The sequence below is a fragment of the Apis florea genome, unplaced genomic scaffold (genome assembly GCF_048593485.1).
Source record: "Apis florea isolate Af1SG1 unplaced genomic scaffold, ASM4859348v1 contig_1615_pilon, whole genome shotgun sequence".
Taxonomy (NCBI): Eukaryota; Metazoa; Arthropoda; class Insecta; order Hymenoptera; family Apidae; genus Apis; species Apis florea.
The window spans coordinates 787,701-807,400 of record NW_028256416.1 but is presented as its reverse complement, the minus strand read 5'-3'; the positions used below and the strand labels follow the sequence as shown (position 1 = coordinate 807,400).

At 42.9% G+C, this 19,700-nt stretch overlaps 2 protein-coding genes and 1 long non-coding RNA gene across 15 annotated transcripts in view; 1 reads left to right on the top strand and 2 right to left on the bottom strand.

Annotated features, from left to right (window-relative positions):
• The first annotated feature begins 3,219 nt into the window (after positions 1 to 3,219).
• On the top strand, positions 3,220 to 19,254 carry LOC105736117 (uncharacterized). Of its 3 annotated transcripts, XM_086905679.1 has the most exons (5): positions 3,220 to 3,361; positions 3,779 to 3,918; positions 10,768 to 10,850; positions 12,024 to 12,099; positions 15,287 to 19,254. In XM_086905679.1, the coding sequence occupies exons 2-5, from the start codon at positions 3,815 to 3,817 to the stop codon at positions 18,264 to 18,266; spliced, it is 3,243 nt and encodes a 1,080-aa protein (XP_086761805.1). In that variant the 5' UTR covers positions 3,220 to 3,361; positions 3,779 to 3,814; the 3' UTR covers positions 18,267 to 19,254. The 3 variants fall into 3 exon arrangements, with proteins under 3 accessions (XP_086761805.1, XP_086761816.1, XP_031775690.2); XM_086905690.1 differs by lacking the exons at positions 3,220 to 3,361; positions 3,779 to 3,918 and adding an exon at positions 6,026 to 6,114; XM_031919830.2 differs by lacking the exons at positions 3,220 to 3,361; positions 3,779 to 3,918 and adding an exon at positions 9,268 to 9,676.
• On the bottom strand, positions 4,189 to 5,782 carry LOC116415344 (uncharacterized). Its single transcript, XR_004225959.2, has 2 exons — positions 4,824 to 5,782; positions 4,189 to 4,748 (listed from the first exon to the last, which is right to left on the bottom strand). It is a non-coding gene; the product is annotated as an uncharacterized LOC116415344 (long non-coding RNA).
• Positions 18,993 to 19,700, bottom strand: part of LOC100866480 (uncharacterized) — a 37,668-nt gene continuing 36,960 nt past the window's right edge. For all 11 annotated transcript variants that reach the window (XR_015291434.1, XR_015291438.1, XR_015291437.1 and 8 more), the window contains one exon: positions 18,993 to 19,630. Coding sequence is in view for 4 of the 11 variants with exons in the window: in XM_086905719.1 (XP_086761845.1) it covers positions 19,482 to 19,630 (149 nt within the window). In the remaining 7 variants the exon portion in view is untranslated. The remainder of the gene's footprint in view (positions 19,631 to 19,700) is intronic.

Here is a 19,700-nt window from a genome sequence, read left to right as displayed (position 1 = left end):
CAAAAACGTGTATTTGGAAAATAATTTTTCATGAAATCCGATCCATCTTTCTCGATTCTCTTTAAATTTTAATATCAATAATTCCAAGATGTTACAAACATTTAAAGAGGCGTTTATAGAAATAATCGACGATCGAATAGATCAAAATTAAACGCACAAAAACGTGTATTTGGAAAATAATTTTTCATGAAATCCGATCCATCTTTCTCGATTCTCTTTAAATTTTAATAATAATAATTCCAAGATGTTACAAACATTTAAAGAGGCGTTTATAAAAATAGTCGACGATCAAAATTAAATCTTTTTCGATTCTTTTTCAAACTTTAATATCGAGGATATTAAAAGCCATCTATAAAAATAGTCGACGACTAGGTAGATCAAAATTAGACACACGAAACGTGTACTTGGAAGATAATTTTCATAAAACCGAATCGATCTTTCTCGATGTTTAAACTTCAATATCGAGGATAGAGGCGTTCCAAGAGAATCATCGACGTATAATATAAAAATTCAAACGTATCGGGTTGCAACATTACGAGCGCGTTTAGAAGAAATGTAGGGCTACGCACGTGTACGCAAATGTACCGTAATAATAATTGTTTCCCTAATTACGGCCACGGCGTACGTAGCTCCATTTTTACCGTCGTTCTCTCTAAAAGAAAAAAGAAAAAAAAAATGCGACTCGTCGAACGAGCGACGCGAAGATAAGATCGAGCGGAAGAATTTTCATTGAAAATTGAGGGTGAAAGAAGAACGATCTTGCGATCATATATATCGGATAAGAGATGCAAAAAGGGAGGATTGGAACGCGGGTGGATTATTTTTTAATCCTTCATCTTCTCATATCACGGATGCAATTAACGAGTGAAAATAATTATCCGGGAGCGAGTGGTCGAAAGTAATTGCACGGATCTTATCTAAATAAAATTATACATATAATGATCGATACAGTAAAGTAAATTTAATTCGCGGCCGATGGTCTTATATCGGATGCAACTTGTTCATAACACGTAATTACACGTTGGCTGGTTGTAAACAAACGAGATAACGATCGATTCAATTACGCAATACAATTTATAATGGAATCGTTTACGTGAGATTTGACCGAAATGAAATTTGCAACTCGTAAAATTGTAGGGAAATAACAGCGATCAAATCCAAAGTATCGTTTCTTCTTCCTCCATAAATTGATCCCTTGAATTAATAACTTCATCTACCATATCACGATATTTCTCTCTTTCGCAAAATGGAAGGAGTTCACGTTATCGTCTCCTTCGATGCGCGCATCGAAATCACCGAAGGAGCGCGCGTCGAAACCAGATCAGAAATAAACTTACACACAAAGAGTATATATATATATATATCAAACGTTAAAAACAAGTGAAAAGAATAACAGCGACGATCGATTTTTTACCCAACTTTTGTTTCGCAATTAGGAGTCGATTAAGTGTACAACGCGAGGGAAACGCGTTTAAATTCGCGATCTCGAATCCGTTCGAGGCGAGTGTCGAAGCATGGAAGGAATATTGACACGAATCTCCACTTTCGAAGCCGCGAGAACGGTGTTACCGGTGTAAACGAGAGAATCGTGGGAACGAACGAGGAAGGGAAGAACGAAGGAAGGAAGAGGAGGAAGAGGAAGAGAGATTAGGATCGACGAGGATATCTGGGATGGAGGCGCGCACGAGGCAAGGACACGAGGAGGTTGTTCCAGCGAAAGAAGGGAGTCCCCACTATTAAATGGCTCGAGCTGTAAGCGCGGAAAGGAGAAGCTACATCGGGGGCGGTAGAACACCATCCAGCCTCAGTGCAATTTCGACACTCGTCTATCGCGGCCAGAGATTGGTGGAGCGTAGGTGAGCGAGAGAGAAAGGGGTTGGTGGAGGGTGGTGGAATTTGGAGGAAAGGAACAAGTTGAAGAAGAGGAGGAGGAGGAATTAATTAATTAACAAAGGGAAGGAGAATAAAAGTTTGAAAATTCTGAAGATGTTTGATAGAGGAACAAGGAAGAAATTTTTCTAAGAAGAAGAAGACGAGATGATGTCGATCGAAGTTACCGCGATTGCATCGTTTTGAATATAAGGGGAAAAGAGCGAGGATCTTAAGTTGGAATCGAGAAGAAATTGTAAGATATAATAAGCATAATTGTTTGGTAAATTGGACAATGGAACGGAGAATAGTTTTTAGCGCGATAAAATCGTGTTGAACGCGTCTGACCGAACAGGTGAGAGAAACCTAACTCGTAAAAGAACATTGATTGCTGAGAGAAACTAATGAAGGAAGGCCGTCTCTAATAGATTCGCTGTTATTCTGTCTCCGATCAGGTGAGCGGAGGGATCACGGTATTAAAGCAACCCGGGCGTTCATTATTTTCACTCTAATTGTCGAGACAATTAACGGAAGAATTGCTATTAAAGAAGAAGGAGGAGGACGTTTGAACTTTTTCTCGAGGAAAGCAAATGGAGGAGCAGTGGACGGTGGAAAAAGAAGTGTTCTGTTCTGGTCAGGGAATGTATCTCTTTCTCGGCCTTTTCTCAAATTGAACATTTCCTGCGATTTTACTGGAGCACGAACGCGTCCAACATGCAACAAACACGCAATGACACGAGACGGATATTTATTTATTTCCTTTCGTCGATTAGCGTTTTGTCCATCTAAAAACGAGTTCTCCGCTGCAAGATCACGATGATCCTCGGGCGGATCGATGCACAACACGCACGCACAGGATTTATTAAGAGACGAAGAAACGGAGCAAAGCTAACGTTACCATTTTTACACGTACAAATAACAGATAAACTTTCTTCCATCCGAGACATTTCGATTCTTCTCGAAAAAGGAGGAATGTAATTGGGAAGGTGATTGATTTCAAGCGATTTTTTTTTCTTAATTCTTCCAAACTCAGGAAAAAGTCGAATCGACGATTGAATGAATCGTGGATAGAAGAAGCGATCGAGGGAAAAAGGCAACGATTCGAAGAGCGGAGAAAGCAACGACTCGAGGTGCAAAAAGGGTGGCGAATCGTTTCGAGGCTTATGAACCGTGAAATCGTTAAGATCTTTTGAGGAAGTTGCATATCCGTTTAGAGATGAAACGGAATTAGCAGAGCACTTGGGGAGGAGACTTCTGCGTTATGAGATGAAGAAGATTGTAGAAAGTTGAGGCGTGTTTTTGAACTCGATGTGGAGGATTTTTTTTTTCTTTTTTTAAACGAGCATCCTTGAAAGAAGAAATTTCGAAGAGGATCTTGGAAAGAAGAAGTTGAAGATTTCATCGCTCAATTTTTTGGTAAAAGGAAACGAAAAGCAACGATTAAGTCGTACGATATTTCTTTAAAACGAAGAAGAAGAAACTTTGAAAGAAGGTGAGTAAGGATTCGATGAACATTTGAAAATTTATTTATTAGTTGCGTCAAAGTTGCGTCAAAAATTAATGGCGATAGAATACATAGATAGACAAGCCGCTTAATTTTATTACGCGCATAAATCGATGAATTATCGAGCAGAAAGTCTAACGAATCTTATCGATGGAAAAGGAAAGCCAATTCGAGTCTCGAAGCAAACGTGGAATCGTTAATTTTTTTTTTTTTTTTTTCGTAAAACAAAATATAAAAAAAAATCACGTCTCGATACGTACATAACATAAATCTTTCCCTGTACTTTCTTCAAATAGCGTGGATTCGACGAGTAGGATTAAATTCGATCGTTTCACGCGCGTTTCAAATAAATTGATCCGCGACCAATCGTGTATACCTTAATCGTGAATCGATGTCACGTTTCAGAAACGGAAGCCACTCGTAAACTTGTCGATCGAGACGATGCCAGTGCCAGCATTGTCGAAGCGAACGATCCAATCTAAAGAAACGAAACGAGCCGACGCTCCTCCAAACCCTATTCAGAAGAGAATCCTACTCCAAAGTAGGTAAGTATCCTGGAAGTAATCCCGTTTCGTTGGATTTTTATATTTTGAAGGGGATTAAAGGAACTTTCTTTCAAACAATCGATGCACAATGAGATGCTTTGAAAAGAGAATGACATTTAACGGAGTTGAGGGACGATACTTAATAACGAAAATTCGCGATAGATTTGATTTTATAAGCGAGTGGAATACAATGCGTGGTGAGCATTATGGCGAGGGTAATCAGAATTTCATGAAGGAAATCGTCGAATGAATGATGCCACGTTGTTGGCGTTGTTTACAAACATTTTCTATTTTTTTTTTTTTTTCCTTTACACGCCGTGTAATTAACGATGGTATAATTAACGCGCACACTTTCGCGAGCGGCAAATAAAATGCTTCCTCTTGATGTAACAATTTACTCGTTCGACCGACACCGTTTTCGTAACACCGGTTACCCACTACTTTCCGCTCATCGATTATTAAAGTTATCGATTTTTCTTTCTTCCTTTTCTTTTTTTTTTTCTTCTTCTTCTTCTTCTTAATCGACTTAACCTATATTTCACGTAATACTCGGTCGATAAAAATGAGATTCCTTTCGCGCGGATAAACTGGCGGAGAAAAATGAGGCGAGAGCACGCGTATCTTCACTTTTCGCGTGTTCGTCAATTATCACGAGAGCGGAGCAATTAGTAGCAGTTCCAAGAAATTCAGAGTTTACTTTTTCTTTCTTCGAGGTTATCGTTCCCTCCCGTTTCCTTGAAAACTTTCGTTCTCTTCACGACCGACGACCCCGTCCGGGTTCGCATCCTTATAAACGGCCGGTTTTTCCAGTTTTTCTTAATCTTAACACCCTGTGCGATAAATAAAAAATATTAAAATAACGAATTAATATTATATCTCGTGTATATAATAACAGATAACGTTACCTCGTTCGATTTTCATCCGTTCGTTCATGTTCAACCACGCTTATCGCATTTTCATATAAATTTATCGTAATTTACATCCGTATAGCGTATCTAATTGATAAAAGAGTAAAGGGAGAAAAGGAATAAGATATGCGTGATTCCGGATGCGTATATCCCGTTTATCTGGTCGAACGAGAATTTTCGCAGCTCGAGGCTTCCTCTACCACGAGCTCAAAACATTTTAATTAATTAACGCGTGCATTCTTTCATTATCCATTTCTCTTCTCTTGAGGACGGCCGTCTCCGTTTCCTCAATTTCCGCGAGATGGAGAACGAGAACGCAGCTCGACATGCAAACCAAAACTATTTATCGAGATCGAGTGGTGGATATCGACCGTGCTCTCGTTAAAAAAATGTTTTCGATCGGTAACGGTGCACCGTTGCGGAAGCACTCCCGTTCAACCGTCCACGAACGTTGCTCTTAATTATTTATTACGAGTCGGTGACGCAACTCGCGGAGAATTGTTACGGGCCGAGGACACGAGGAAAATTTTAATTCGTTTTTAATAATCGAGCATCTCGCGAATAGTTTATTCTTCCAACCTGTTGATACTTAATAACTTTTTGTACGTTGGAAGAGAGAAGAATACATTTCCTCGTGTTTTTCTATCTCGAACGTTTCATCAACGCGACGTGACGCCTACACATCTGTCGATGATTAGTGATTTTCTAGTTATTATCTAGTGTGTATCCGACCAGAGTTGGAAAAAATAACTGGTCAAAAATTTCGAATAAAGTTACTTTGATCATCATAGTTGATCCGCTTTTCGTATAACCTCAATCGTTTGCCGTTACAATTATTTCCAGTTATTGCGTTATTACGTTTCGAACGATAAATCATCGAAGTAACTTTATTCGTAACTTCAACTATTCCGAATTGACCAATCGTTCAGTCAAAGAGAAAGAATATATAGGTTTCCAATATCAAATATTCGTCTTCTTGGAAAGATATGCATCATAAAGAAGGCCGTTGTTCACAGTGCTTGAACTTTTTTCACGATCATAATTTCAAGGTTGTTGATACATAACCTGTTATCGCGATTGTTCTCCCCGGCATTAATTATTCCTTCCATTTCTTTCTTTCTTTGCTTCTTTCTTTCTTCCCTCGATCGCGATGCTCAAAGGGGCACGCGTCGAAACGAAGCGAGGTCGACAAGCTTTGTGTCGTTTGCCAACAGATGGGAAAGGTATCTATGGCCGTAAGAAGTGCCGCTATGTCCCACATCGAGCTGCCTACTATGATTCTGGGTCGGTGTGACCACGTTCTCTTATTATATCGCGTGCACACCTTCCGGGAGGTGGTTCCTGAGAATCTTCTTTTCCTTCACCCTTCGCCTATCCGTGTTTCTCGCGTCGTTCGCCAATCAAAACTCTCGTCGCATCTTCAAAGCCCATCTTCATGGCCTGAATACGACTTCCATCTCTTTATAAAAGAGATATGTGTCAAAAGATTATTCGAGCAACTTGTTTTTCGATCAAACGTTTAAAAATAGTAGTTAAAAAGGGAAATAAAATGTGCACGTTGAAAACGGGTTTCGTGAAATGTTACTTTTTGTTCGAACGGGACGAGTTAAAATTGATTAGCGAAAAGATATATATTTACGTTTTTCTACTAGCTCCTATCTCGTGAGAAAGATGAATTCGTATAGATTCTCGACTCGCTCTACTCGTTAGGTAATGGTAATTACACTTATCTCCTATCCTTTTTTTTTTTATCATTCGAAGAAGATGTCGATTTTTTAAACGTGGTAATGACGATGTTTTATGCTACATTCTCCTCTCATCTGATTTCAAGAAAGATATCCTTTTGAAAACATAAACTTCTTTTTTTTTTTTCGTTCATTCGAGATCGTTATTCCGTGAGAATATATTTCAAAATCGAGGAAAGGAGAAATCGATCGTTTATTGAAGTAATTATAATACAACAAATGGAATACAAATTTCACCCGATCTCTCCACCCAATTTTTTACCTCGAACGAACAAGTTCAACTTCTTCTCCAATTCGTTTCCACGATAATTTTTTAATACATCCTTCCCCCCTCACCATACATTAAGCCGTAAAAGGAAGTAATCGAGCGTCGTCTCTCGATCCGCTCGATGGCGCTCGTGCAGGAAATACGTTTTTTCCTCCGCCCTCTCCACACTATGTTGTCGTTCGTGTTCACGCGTTCTTCGTTTTACCTCAACGATTCTACTCGTGCTCGTTTGTCGTCCGGGACAAGTTTTCTCCGCTTTATTTATACAACGAATACCTTCTTACCCGTATATATATCCTACATATATACGCGCTATATATCTTCGACATAAATTTTCCTTAAGATGAACAAGGTATAAGTTGTTCCATCCATGCTTAAATTGTTCGAAATATATCCACGCGTGGAGCTGTTGTCGCGTTTCTTGCGCGTTTCTTGTATATCTCGGAACCATTAACGAACCAACTTGGATCAACGCGTTAAATCTGTTTGATGGTTTAAAAAAAAAAAAAAAAAAAAGAAAAAAGATCACATACGTGTTCGACCATGTTTATCTTCGATGAACACGTTCCTCACCTCCCTTGGAACCGGTTCGGTTGCCAGGATCACAAAAGCGCGTCGGTATGCGTATCGTGATTCGTTTTTCTCTCGTTTTCTGGGCCAAGAGATGCATCGCGCGTGGCTGTAATTATTGTAAGAAGGAATAAGAAAGAGGTAAAGGAGGGAGATAGAGCGGGGTTAATCGCGTTGAAAATTTATTCGAAAGTTTCGTCGTCGAGTTTCGAGTTCCTTTCAACTTCGAAATAATCGAATCTCGTCTTTTTTCTATTTTCCGAGAAAACGTTTGAATCGGTTTCTTGGGGATCGTGGAATGTCGTGGAATCGTAAAACTACTGTTATCCGCGTGTAACTAATCGATTAATCTTTCTTTCTTCTTTTTTTTTCCTTTTTTTTTTTCTTTTTCCAAGGAAAAATACATTCCTTTTCTCGGATACCATCAAATTCGTTTAAAACTCTCGTTGTTCCAGAACGAATTGAAATTTAAATCGTTATGCTTCAAACGTGTTTTATTCGTACTCGAAATTTTTCAAATTTAAAAATGTGAGTATATAACGATAAGAACATTATATAATGAATCTCGAGAAAGCAGATTTTCGTTATTAAAGTTTTTTCGTAAGAAAAGCTAAAAGTAGAATTAGGAAACGAACCGTTAACCGAATTCTAAAAACAATGTCAAAAATGTTGTACCATCCATCATTCTCTCTAAAGAACCTGTTTCACGATAACGAGCAATTGAATATTCCGTTTCTAACAAAATATTATTAGGTATTCTTTAAACTGTCATTCTTCGAATTAAAGAATTTGAAAATTCGTCGAAAAAAAAATTCGATTTTTAAAAAATAAACAACACGATATTTGGAAGAGCATTGTTGCCAATGATGTGGCGAGTTCTCACCTTGAAAATAATCTTGACTCTGCACACCGATCTTTGAGCGACCCTGACCTTCGAGTGATCTTCATTTTTTTTGACCTTGAGACGCTCCAAACACTTACACTCTCTTTTTCCTCGACCTTTCTTCAAAAATTTCTCACAACGTAAGAATTCGATATTGGATTCTCTTCTCTGCGTACAAATTTTTTTTTTCTTACAAACGAACACTTTCATTTCGTATCCTTTCCCCTGAAAAATGAACTTTCATCGCCGATTATCGAGCAACGCGCGAGATAAATTGAAAGTTATACGAACGGAATAACAAAAAGTTCGTTTTATCTTAATTCAACGGTGAAAATTTCAGATCGAATTCGTTCGTCGAACCCACGAATATTTTATTCATGGAGATCTCGTTCCAGAAATTTTTCACCTGTACTTCCTGCTCGATCCCACCGGTTTTATAGCACTTTGGCAATCTATTCTCGTTATAACGAAATTATCCCCTATCGATTTCCTTCTTCCAGATTTCCCCCTTCTTCCCTCGAAACAAGAAGAAGAAAGAAGAAAACATTTTCCTTACTATATTTCACCGTAAAATATAAACCTAATTACAGAACATCTCGTGATTTCTCACTACACTTTTATCATCCTGTAGAACGTATTCTCATTCCCTTCCACTTATTTCCAAAACTCACTTTGTCCTCGTGCATCGAATCACGTGCCGTCGATCACGGACAAAGGAATTTCACCGATCACACTTTTCGGCGGAGGATTTTATTTTTTTCTTTTTCGCCTTGGCCCGTCGTTACGTCATCCACGCCATGTGGAATCGCACGGCGCGTGCGCGTAGTGGGCGAATCAGAGATGCAGATTCACCCAGTTCCCGAGGTGATCGGCCAAGGTAGTCACGAGCACGCTTTTAGCATACACGCAGCGGTGAAGGTTATTCAACCCGAGCGGATCTCGTTCGTAAGCAACGCGGAGTAACGGGTTCCCGATGACTCGTGCACGAGGCGCCTCTCCACCACCTTGCTTCGATCACCTGCGTGCACGCGGGCCCACTTGTTCGCCTCTCTTCGAGCCAGTGGGATTCAGTCAGCCGTGCACCATTGTCGAAACGCATCGTCTTCCTGGACGACACTGGACACGCGCACGCGCACGCACTCTCTCTCTCTCTCCCTTTCTCTCTCTCTCTCTTTCTCTCTCGCGCGTCTTTTCCCCCCATTTTTCATCCCATTATTTCGATTCGAGAAGAACAGAAAGTGTTTTTTTTTCTCTTTTTTTTTTTAGTTAGAGTTAGTTGTGTTCGTTTTCTTTTTTCTCTTCTTTCTTCTTCTTTCTTTCTTGCTCGTTGATCGTTGGTTTGGTGATTAAATGCGGCTTCCAGCAGGACTTTGAGACTCAGAAGGTAAGAAAGGGTGTTTATATTATGTTTATCGATAAGGAGTTAGAACAAATTTGTCTCTCTCTAATAATAGCTTTCACGCTGGTTGAATCGAATTTGACAGGGAGAGAAATTTCCAAATTTCCCGTGCTCTGTCTTCTTCTTCTTATTTTGCACCGATTACAATAAATCCTCGCGACGGATCAAATCAATTCTAATTGAATGATAAGACAGCGAGATGATGAAAATTCGAAGCCAGAGGAAGGAAGGAAGGAAGGAAGGAAAATAGCGTGACGATGGAACGTTGGGAAAAGTATTTCGACGTAACGGTACGCGTGTACACACGCGGCCGTAATCGAAGAGAGCAACGATATCCTCCGCTGACTGATTTACAATACGACTCGTGACATCGATGCCCGATTCACCTCTCATGCAAATCAAAGCTTCCACAGATAGGCGCACTCGTGTGTACCGTTATACGTACGAATATCCACGTGAAAAAGAACGATAAAGCAAGGAAAAGGAAGAAAGGAAAAAGAAAATTTACGATCCTTACGATATTTCTTGGTGTCTCGTTTTTTCTTTTCGATAGATTTTTCCTTCTCTTTTTAAGGTTAAAAAGAATTCCAATAGGATGCATATGTGTCCAAGGATATATATGTGTTTCCTTGCTTTCGAAGGGAGGAGAAAAATAATAGAAAGGATAAAAAGAATACACGGAACGAAAGCATGCTCGGTCGAGAACGCATAAGCTGCTCGTTTTCATGCATCGCCACGAACGATCCAACCATCGAATACGAACGATCACCTCGATCGAGACCTTCGCAGGCAAATCGAGCATTCTCTCGAAAAATATCGCGCCATTCGCTCGCCGTTGCGTCACTCGATTTATCGCGCCTTCGTTTTCGGCCAACCTCCAAACACGTCGGATCGTTAAAACCGCTTCCTGCTGCTATAAAATCGCTATAAAATTCGTGATTCTTTGAGAAAGAATACATCGATGACGAGGAGGGTGTATCGTGCATATCGATTATTCTTCGCGTGAAACGAATATCCTTGAAAACGTATAGATTTGGACGAGGTTTTGATTTTCTTTCTTTTCTTTTTTTTTTCAGTGCAAAAATGCGGATGAAGCTGTTGAAGATCGTGGTGGTTCTGCTGGTGTCAGGATCGAGCGAGGCCAGGCCCCAGGGAACCGGTAAGAATCGAGGTTTCCTCGCCGATTTGCTCGATTTGCTCGATAAAACTTGGAATATTTTATCGGGGAAAAATGGAAAGGAAAAGGCGGATCCTTCCCGGATGGGGATAAAACGATGGTCAGGGAACCACCGTGTATTTATTCGGTTGTAAATCACATTAATCGATCGAAATCGCACGCAGTCTTATTCGCCTCTGATTTTTCCATTGACGCGAATTCCGATTCCTTTCAAGTTTAGATCGATCTCTTCCTCCTTTCAGAAACTTTTCTCAACTCCACCTTTGGAATCCGCCTTCTTTCTTTTGGAAACAGAATTTTATTACGTTCGAACGGTTGTTTCCACACTTTTGTGGCCGATCGAATTGGCCAATTTTTCCTCCAATTATTTGCCGGTCGATGTTTCGTCACGTCAATCGCGAGGGTTTCGTGTTCGTGGAACACGTGATTACGCGAGCCTAACAACTCTGGATTGCGCCAGGAAACGATAAAAATTTTCTGAACGAACGATCCTCCGTCGATTCCTTCTTGTTCGTTGCAAAATTTCATTTCGTAAACTTCCCTCTTTTTCCGTCCTTCCATGGTATCTCATTTTTCTGGTTAATTAAGCGTGTTGCGATCAGCTATATAAGAAATATAACGATCTTTATTAGGAAAGAATAGGATAGTCGAATACACGGACGATGTACTGTGAAAAGTAGTCTTGACATTGGATATTCAAAATCGTAAATATTATTTTCATTTAAAACTGAAATATTTTCGAAACTATCTATAGTATGCTTTACTCGAATACGAAATTTATAATAAATTAAACCATCGTATTATAATATACATTATGAAAAATTTATATATTATCGACACGTTAGAATAATTTTGGATCGTATGTATCTCGAGATTTGAATACAACACAATGATGGAGAAAATTTAATAGTTAAAGTTACGAATAAAATTAAGTTCGATAATTTATCGTTCGAAACGTAATAACAATAATTGTAATGAACGAAGTCGAGGTTATACGAAGAGCGGATCAATTTAAATCCAAATTTTTAACCAGTTACTTTTTCGATGGGTTAATGAATCTCCATCTCTGTTTCCACCAGTGAACAATACGTATTTTCTTCGACGCATATCTTATTTCTTTTGAATCTTATTGATTTTTTCTTCTTCAAATTTCAGAAAGTTCGATTCAAGCTCGTCCGTCGAAGGCGAACCTCGAGGAATGGAGAACGTCCGGCGTTCGAGAAGATAGCAGGTATACGTGGAATTCCGGAACTAGTACTATTAACCATTACCGCGACAATATCGATCGTTTCGTCGACGCGGGAAAAAGGGTGGGGGCGAAATTAAGGAACAACGAGCAACGACTCGTCGACTCGAGTAACGTTCGAAACTCGTCGAAATTTCGATCGCAAAACTCGAGGATTAATCTTCACGAGCGATCGATCACGAGGTTAAACGATAATTTGACCAGATTTCCCCATTTTGTATTCCCATCGTCGAACGATACTCGAACAAGATCGGGCCAGAAATTAAATTCAATCTACAAACGCGTCCCGCCTCTGAATTCGAGAATTTCGCATCCGAGGAGGAATTCCCTCGCGAGAAGGACGCACCGAATTCCGATGAATAATTCACGATTGGATGATGGCGCGACCTTGGGCCAATATTCGGGATTCTCGGATCGGAAGGAAGCGTTCTCGCCCATTCTGTTGGCCAAGGTCGAGTCGACGACGACTCGGTTCGATCACGTGGCCGCCATCAAAAAGATCACCGACTCGCTGTTGGCTCGAGGTGTTTCCAAATTATCTTTCAACGAGAATGAGAACATCGTTGAGAACCCCGTTCCATCCTCCATTCCCCCCCCTCACGCCCATCATTCCGTCGATCGTCACTGGACCTCGAAACGAACGTCCAACAGGACGAAAATTCGTCGCCCATCCTCGCCTCATCTTCCATCAAACTCGAAGAAGAAGAATAATCAGAATAAGATCGTCCACAAGAATAATTCTTCCTTCGATTCGAGCTTGAAGAATTGGCCCAACACAGGCGTTCAGAACGCCGAGGATTTCCACAATTACGATAAGTACACCTCCTCCATGGAACAAACTGACCCGATCAAACTTGAGATCGCGCACAATCCATCGAGAAATTCCACTTTCGATCATCACGCTGACCCTGTTTCACAGAGGCCGATCTCCAATCTCCAAGAAATAGTCCATTGGTTGAAGATCCCTGCCTTCGTGACGAATGGTAGCCACGTGGTGGAGGCCGACCAAATCGATAATCCTGTCAGCGTCACTTTCGATTCCGTATACCAAAATTTGGAGCCGAACGAGCCTTCCAACCCGAACAAACCGCAAATTCCGAGACCGGGTTTCATTTATCCTCTTCATCGTCCGAGCCACGCCACGGAAAACGTTCCGAATCGCGTAGAAAACGATCCGCCGAGAAACAAGAGCGAAAATTCTCTCGTTCGCAATCCTCAAACCCACGTGTCCCAGAACACCGTGCTTCATTTCGTAAATCTAGACCCGTCGAGAATACCTCCGGGACATGTCCAACCCATCTCCTCCTCCAACACTTTCGCTTCTCTTTCTCCCTCGACTGTTCTTTCACAATCGTATCCTTCTTCGACCACCTCCAAACCAGGAGGTCCAAACAGGGTTCACATAGGCTTCACTTCTTACGAGGAGAGCAAGAATCCGTTATCCAATCAGAAACCTCAAACTCCGATGGTAACTTACGACCAGAATTGTCCCACGATACTAATAAACTCGTACACGAGGATCAACAATACGATACAGAGCAAAGAGGGTTGCACGGATCTGAACATCGTCATCAATTCTCACGTGTTCAACTCGAACGTGTACAAGTCATCCACCCCTTCTCCTTCGACCACCGACCACCGGATCAATTCCGAATATTATCAGAATTATCACGATCAGGTGGATAAATACGGTGTCAGCGGGACAGGATCTCTTGTCGACGATTATTATCGACCCGTTCCTACTTACCGACCCCCCACTCCCCAAAACGATCCAGAGGAGACCGACCAGATCCTCTCTCAGCAGAACGACGTTTCCAATTTCGAAGTGGTGCAGGACACTCAGATCAGCATCACGAATTCGGATCAAGCTTCTCAAACCGGTTCAGATTCTGCAACAATAGTTGGCACTGACGTTGGCCAAGCGAACGATCCTTCGCCCGTCGATTCTCTCGTTCGTCCGGCCGTGGCGCCACTTGCCAACTCGGACTCTTCCACGGGATCCTCCTTACTTTCCCCAGTCGGCGGTCTGCCCTCTTCCGCCACGGCTCGTCCAATCGAGGACGAGGAGGAGGACGAGGATTACGATTTGTCCCCAACCGGTATCATGGATTCCATAGCCTCGGCCTTCGCCTATCTCGCCTTCAATCCATTGCATTACGGCTTCTTCAGCTTGGCGGCTGCTCCCTTCACCGCCCTCGCGGCTGGAATCCTCGGCGTAGTCACGTTTCTCTATCCTTGGCTGTTCCCTAGCTCCTTCGGTTTCGCCAGGGCCAACGATAACGCGAGCCAGAACGGTTATTGGTTATCCGGTTTCGAGGAGGTGGTTAGACAGTCTATGGAGAGGTACGGAAGGATGAACGAATGGAAGAGCAAGAGGAAGAAGAGGAAGAGATGAAAACGAAGATCTTTCTCTCTCTCTCTCTCTCCTCTTTTTTCGCCGAGATCTTTCGAGATGTTGGATGAAAATATCGTTGCTTTAATTCTTCTTTTTAAAAAGCTTTAAATAATTAATTCGTAAATTTTATTTTATATATATATCGTTCATCGATTATTTATTAAGGGGAAACGGGTGTTAGAATAACGTTTGTTTAGACTTCGGGCAAATAACCTCGCCAACGATAGCTTTAAATCTAACGCGTTAACGAGTGAGTACGAGAAAGTATTTTTATTTCGTTGAAACGCAGAACAGTATTACAGATGTAACACGACCACCACTTTTGTTCGAATCACTTTTTCACAGAGAATTTCTTAGGGCATTGCTGCTAGTACTTGTGCCAGTGAAATGTAACCTGAAATAAACCAATATGCGAACAAACGAACAAATTTGCATTTTTTTTTTCTTTTTCTTAACCACGTTTTCTTTCACGTGTTCTCATTAACGAGACAGAACGTCTTTCTTATTATCCCTGACGCATCGGTGTTCCAAAATTTTCCCGAGATAATATCCAAAACGATCGAAAACCCGTTCCAAGAGCTGGAAGAAGTTGATGTTACAAAGTTAAATTAAGAGTTAATTATAACGAAATAACTTTTTCCAAAAAGTTTTGCAGAACACATGAGCTCACGCAAAGGTAAGGAAACATGGATCCCTCCGCTTTGAAATCATTCTTTTCTCTCTTTCTCTCTCATCTCGCATCAACTCGATCGACTTAACCGAGCAATTTCGTTTCAGTGTCCGATCGAACGACACGCAACGCCACATAAAAGATCTGCAGCACATCGATCAGTCGTTGAGAACGGTTGCCACCCAATTGTTGAACGTGACCAATGGCGGCGGTGAACAACAGCCGGCCAAGATCCTCGACAACGCGATCAAGAAGGCAGCGATGATGGAAAAATCGACGAGCGAGGCCGCGGCGAGCAAAGAGTCGGGCAACGATCGGCCCCCGATCGGATTCGGCGGCAGACCGGTCAACTCCAAGTTCAGCTACTTCGAGACCAGCCATCCTGGCCAAGCCATGGCCATAACCGAGGAGGAGCTCGAGAAGGAGATGAGCTCGACGCGCCTGATCACGGCGTACAAGAACCACCCGACGACCACGGGCGGCATATCCACGTGGATCCTCCTCAACCCGCCCTCGACCACCGTGAAAACGATCGAGAAGAAGACGAAGCAACCGACCGCCGAAATCGAGGAGGCGAGGATCACCCAGAAACCGACTACCACGTTCGTGGACGCCACCGAAAGAGCCACGGAGAAGGTGACCGTGATGCCCACCGTGGTGGAAGAATCCACAACGAGGAAATCGCTTCCGACCACCAGCGCGATCGAGTCGAAAGTGGAAGGAGAGAATGCTTCGAAGATCGGCCAGGTGGCTACCGATCGCTACTCGGAGGTCAACGCTACGAGAAAGGTTCAGAGGACGACCCCTAAACCGAAGATAACCAGCACGAAGACCACGGTGCTGGCTTCCAAGCCTCCGATCTCGAAGCCGGCCAGGCCGTCCAACAATCAGCAGAACAGGCCGAAGCATCCGAGCAGGAATCGGATCACCGTGAAACCTGATATCGGTAAAAACGAGACGGTCTCGGTCGGTAAGATAGAGAAGGTGACGTTCAGACCCGTCCAGATGATCACCGTCCCGAAGAGCACCGAGAAGCCTATGTTCGTCACCAAGATCAAAGCGTCGATCCTGATGGACAATCAAAAGACCACCACCACCGTTACTCAGAAGACTTCGACTTCGAGTGGCGAGGACATGGTCGCTTCGACGACCTCGAAACCGACGACTTCTCTCGACGACAACCCGGAGGCATCGAAGCTGAGACCGGCAGTCGGCACGAAGGTGAACAACGTGTTGAAGGTGCAGCTGAGGAAACCCGTGGACGAGACGAAGATCGAGATAGAGCCGATCAAGGTGAACGCCCCCGTGTTGAAGATCGAGAAGGTGGAGAAGGAGGAGGGTTTGGCGCACGACACCAAGATAGATCTGATGAAGTTCGATTTCAATCCTGAACTGACCAAGATCAACGTGGACCAACCGTCCTCCTCCTCGACACCGTCCACCACTACCACTTCTTCCTCTTCTTCCTCGACCACCACCACCACCACCACCACCAAGAGGCCGAAGAGAAAGAAGAACAAGAACAGAAGGAGGAAACCGATCACTTCCACGAGTACGACCACGAGCGTGGTTCCAAGCTCGTCGACACCAGCCGCAACCGAGGAGGCAGAGCTCGCGACCTCCTCGATTCCCGAGGAGAACGGAATAGAACAGGAGTCGAAGATAGCGCCCGAGACGAAGGTGGGGCAGAAGACGAAGAAGAAGCCAGCGCCGCCAGCGACAGCTGGGATCAGCAGCCAGATATACAACTTTCTCAGCCGGGAGGTGATGCCCAGCTTCGGTGTGATGTCTCTGGTGGGCCTCGGCCTCGGCCTCGCCTCCTACTTCCTCTACCCGTTCGGGGGCACCGTGACGAGGAGGAACTACGAGGTCGAGCCGAAGTACAAGTACAATTTCGAGGAGTACGGGGGCAATTACGGGCAGAGCGAGGAGGAGGTGTTGTCCAAGGTTCTCCAAGGGATGACCACGGACGAGGTGGCCAAGGGCCACCAAGCGTACGACGACAACAATTACTACGCCTATCAGCGTTACGACGCCGGGGCCTTCGACCCCCACCACGCCGCCAAGAGGAACGATTATCATCAACGTTACTCCTCCCCCTCCTCGCCCGTCTACCGCTCACCTGAGAACACGAAGCACAAGTACCCGGATTATCCTTATTACCCGGACCCCTCCACCACCCCCAACTACAACGAGGGGACGAGGCACCGCGAGTACGTGGTCGGATCCGGGTCGGTGAATCGGCAGTTCGTCGTAGGAAGCGTTCCCAACGAGTATCCCAAGCCTTACGAGGAGAGGGTACCGTCCACGTCCAACGTTGGAAAATTGGGGAAAATTGGTTACGGGGGGGAGGGGGCGGGGGAGGGGACGGAGAGCAGCGGGGGCCAGACGAGGTACGAGAATTTCAACTTCCCGCAAAGTTACGGCCAGGTGCAGACGGCGAGGCCCGTCGACGAGGGCTACGAGGAGGTGGAGATAACCCCAACCGCGGTCGCTGTGGAGCACGGGCCCAGATCCCTAAGGATCAGGAGGTCCGCGAGGTCTGGAAGGGATAAAAGGGACGACGATTCCGTGATTCAAATAATTCCCTCGAAACGGGAGCTGGAGGAGGGGAGGAGGGAGGAGGAGTTGAGCAACGAGATCCTCGACATCATCGACTCTGCCCTGCCCGCGGAGGGGGATTACGAGGAGGAGAGGAGGGAGAAGAAGAAGAAGAAGGGGGGGGAGGAGGGGGTGATGGAGGAGGATCTCGAGAAACGCGACTCGAGCACCGTCGTTTCTTCGACGAGGATCGAATCCTTCTCCTCCTCGTCCTCCTCCTCCTCCTCCTCCTCTTCGTTGGAAAATTTCGATTCCGAGGGGGAGGCGAAGGCAGGTACGAGCGAAAGGCAGAGCACCGTCGAGAGCGTCACGATCGATCCGACCACGAAGAAGCCAGCCGAGCAGAACGGTTTCAATCTCTTCAATTTCGTGAAGAAGATCGCCGAGATCAAGTTCCGGCTCGGTCTCACGCTTCTTAAACACGCGAGCGAGGGTTTCGCCAGATATCTCGGCCACGTGCAGAAGAGGATCAACGGGGAGGAGTGAGGAGAGCCCTCTCCTCGGTGGAGACGGCTGGACTCGTCGAGCGACGATTCGTAGCGTCAGCTAAGCTCGCGGCACGTACCACCTTGTATTCCTCGAGGACTTTGCTTCGAAGAAAGAAAAAAGGAAAAAAAAAAAGGAAATCGCGTCTTGAATCTTCCCCCTGAAATATCTTCGTCGTTTCCTTTTTTTTCTTTCTTCTTTACCGTTTCCACTTTTTTCTCTTTCTTCCTTTCTTTCTTTTTTTTTTTTTTTTTTTCAGGAAAGAAATATTTGTTTCTAAGCGATAAAGAACGATTCCCTTCCGACGACGATTTTCGCCGAGAAAAATAGCATTTGTTTTCAAGCTTAGGAACGAATATTTCCCTTTTTCTGGTGAAAATGATGAAGTTATTTTAGCTCCAGACAACTCATCTTCTGTTAGCGCTATAACAACGATGAAGATCTAGATTTTCTCTACGTTTTTTCTTTTTTTTTTCTTTAAACTTATAAATATTCTTACGTAATTTTTATAGAGTTTAGAATTTTAACATATGCAAGCTATTTGTTCGAAGTTAAATCATCGCGATTGGACGAAGAAACTGGACAGGAATAAGAAGCTTTAATAATAAATAGAATTTCTCGCACGGAGTGCTGAAAAGATGCATTCTACGATCGTTTTTTTCGAAAACCAGAAAATTTCGAGTTGGAAAGATGGGAAAAGAGAAAGGTTTTGAAAAACTCAGCAGCGAAAAATTCTATTCCTTTATTTTTTCGAGCGATTCTTTTGTTCTTCGATCGTATCATTCGTATCGGTATTTATGCCTTTTATTGAGTATTCAGACGAGCATCGAAAATTGTAAAATATAAATACACACACACATATATATATATATATATAAAAATAAATAAATAAATAATAAATAAGATAAATGTCTACGTATTATCCTGACATGTATATATAAATATATATAAAGAAACTTGTAATAAAAATCTATTTTTCCTATCTGCAGAACACATTTGTTTTTCGACGAAAGAGTTAATAACAATTAAACTCGTTGTCAAACGAATGTATCGATCGATATGTATGTAAATAAGAGAATAGATACTTAAAATTATACAGATTTGTCCTGTACACCATCAGCTTCTTAAACTTGCTAATTTCGTTTTTATATTTCAAAACTTGTGCCTATTTTTTTTTTTTTTTTTTCTAAATTTTTCCTTTCGTAATTTCCGTTTCTACGAATTATCGAGTACTTTGTTTTCCGGGAGTAGTTTTTCAATCATAGTTTCATCATGATCGAGGAAATCCGATCCGGAAATTAGATCCCTCTTTCGACGACCAAGAATCATCGGTATCATCATCGCCATTGTTGCCGGTAGTATTCCTGTAGAGAAGCACACGAGTTTTAACTTCCAATTCGAATCTTTTCCTAATTATTAAATTTTTACTTTTCA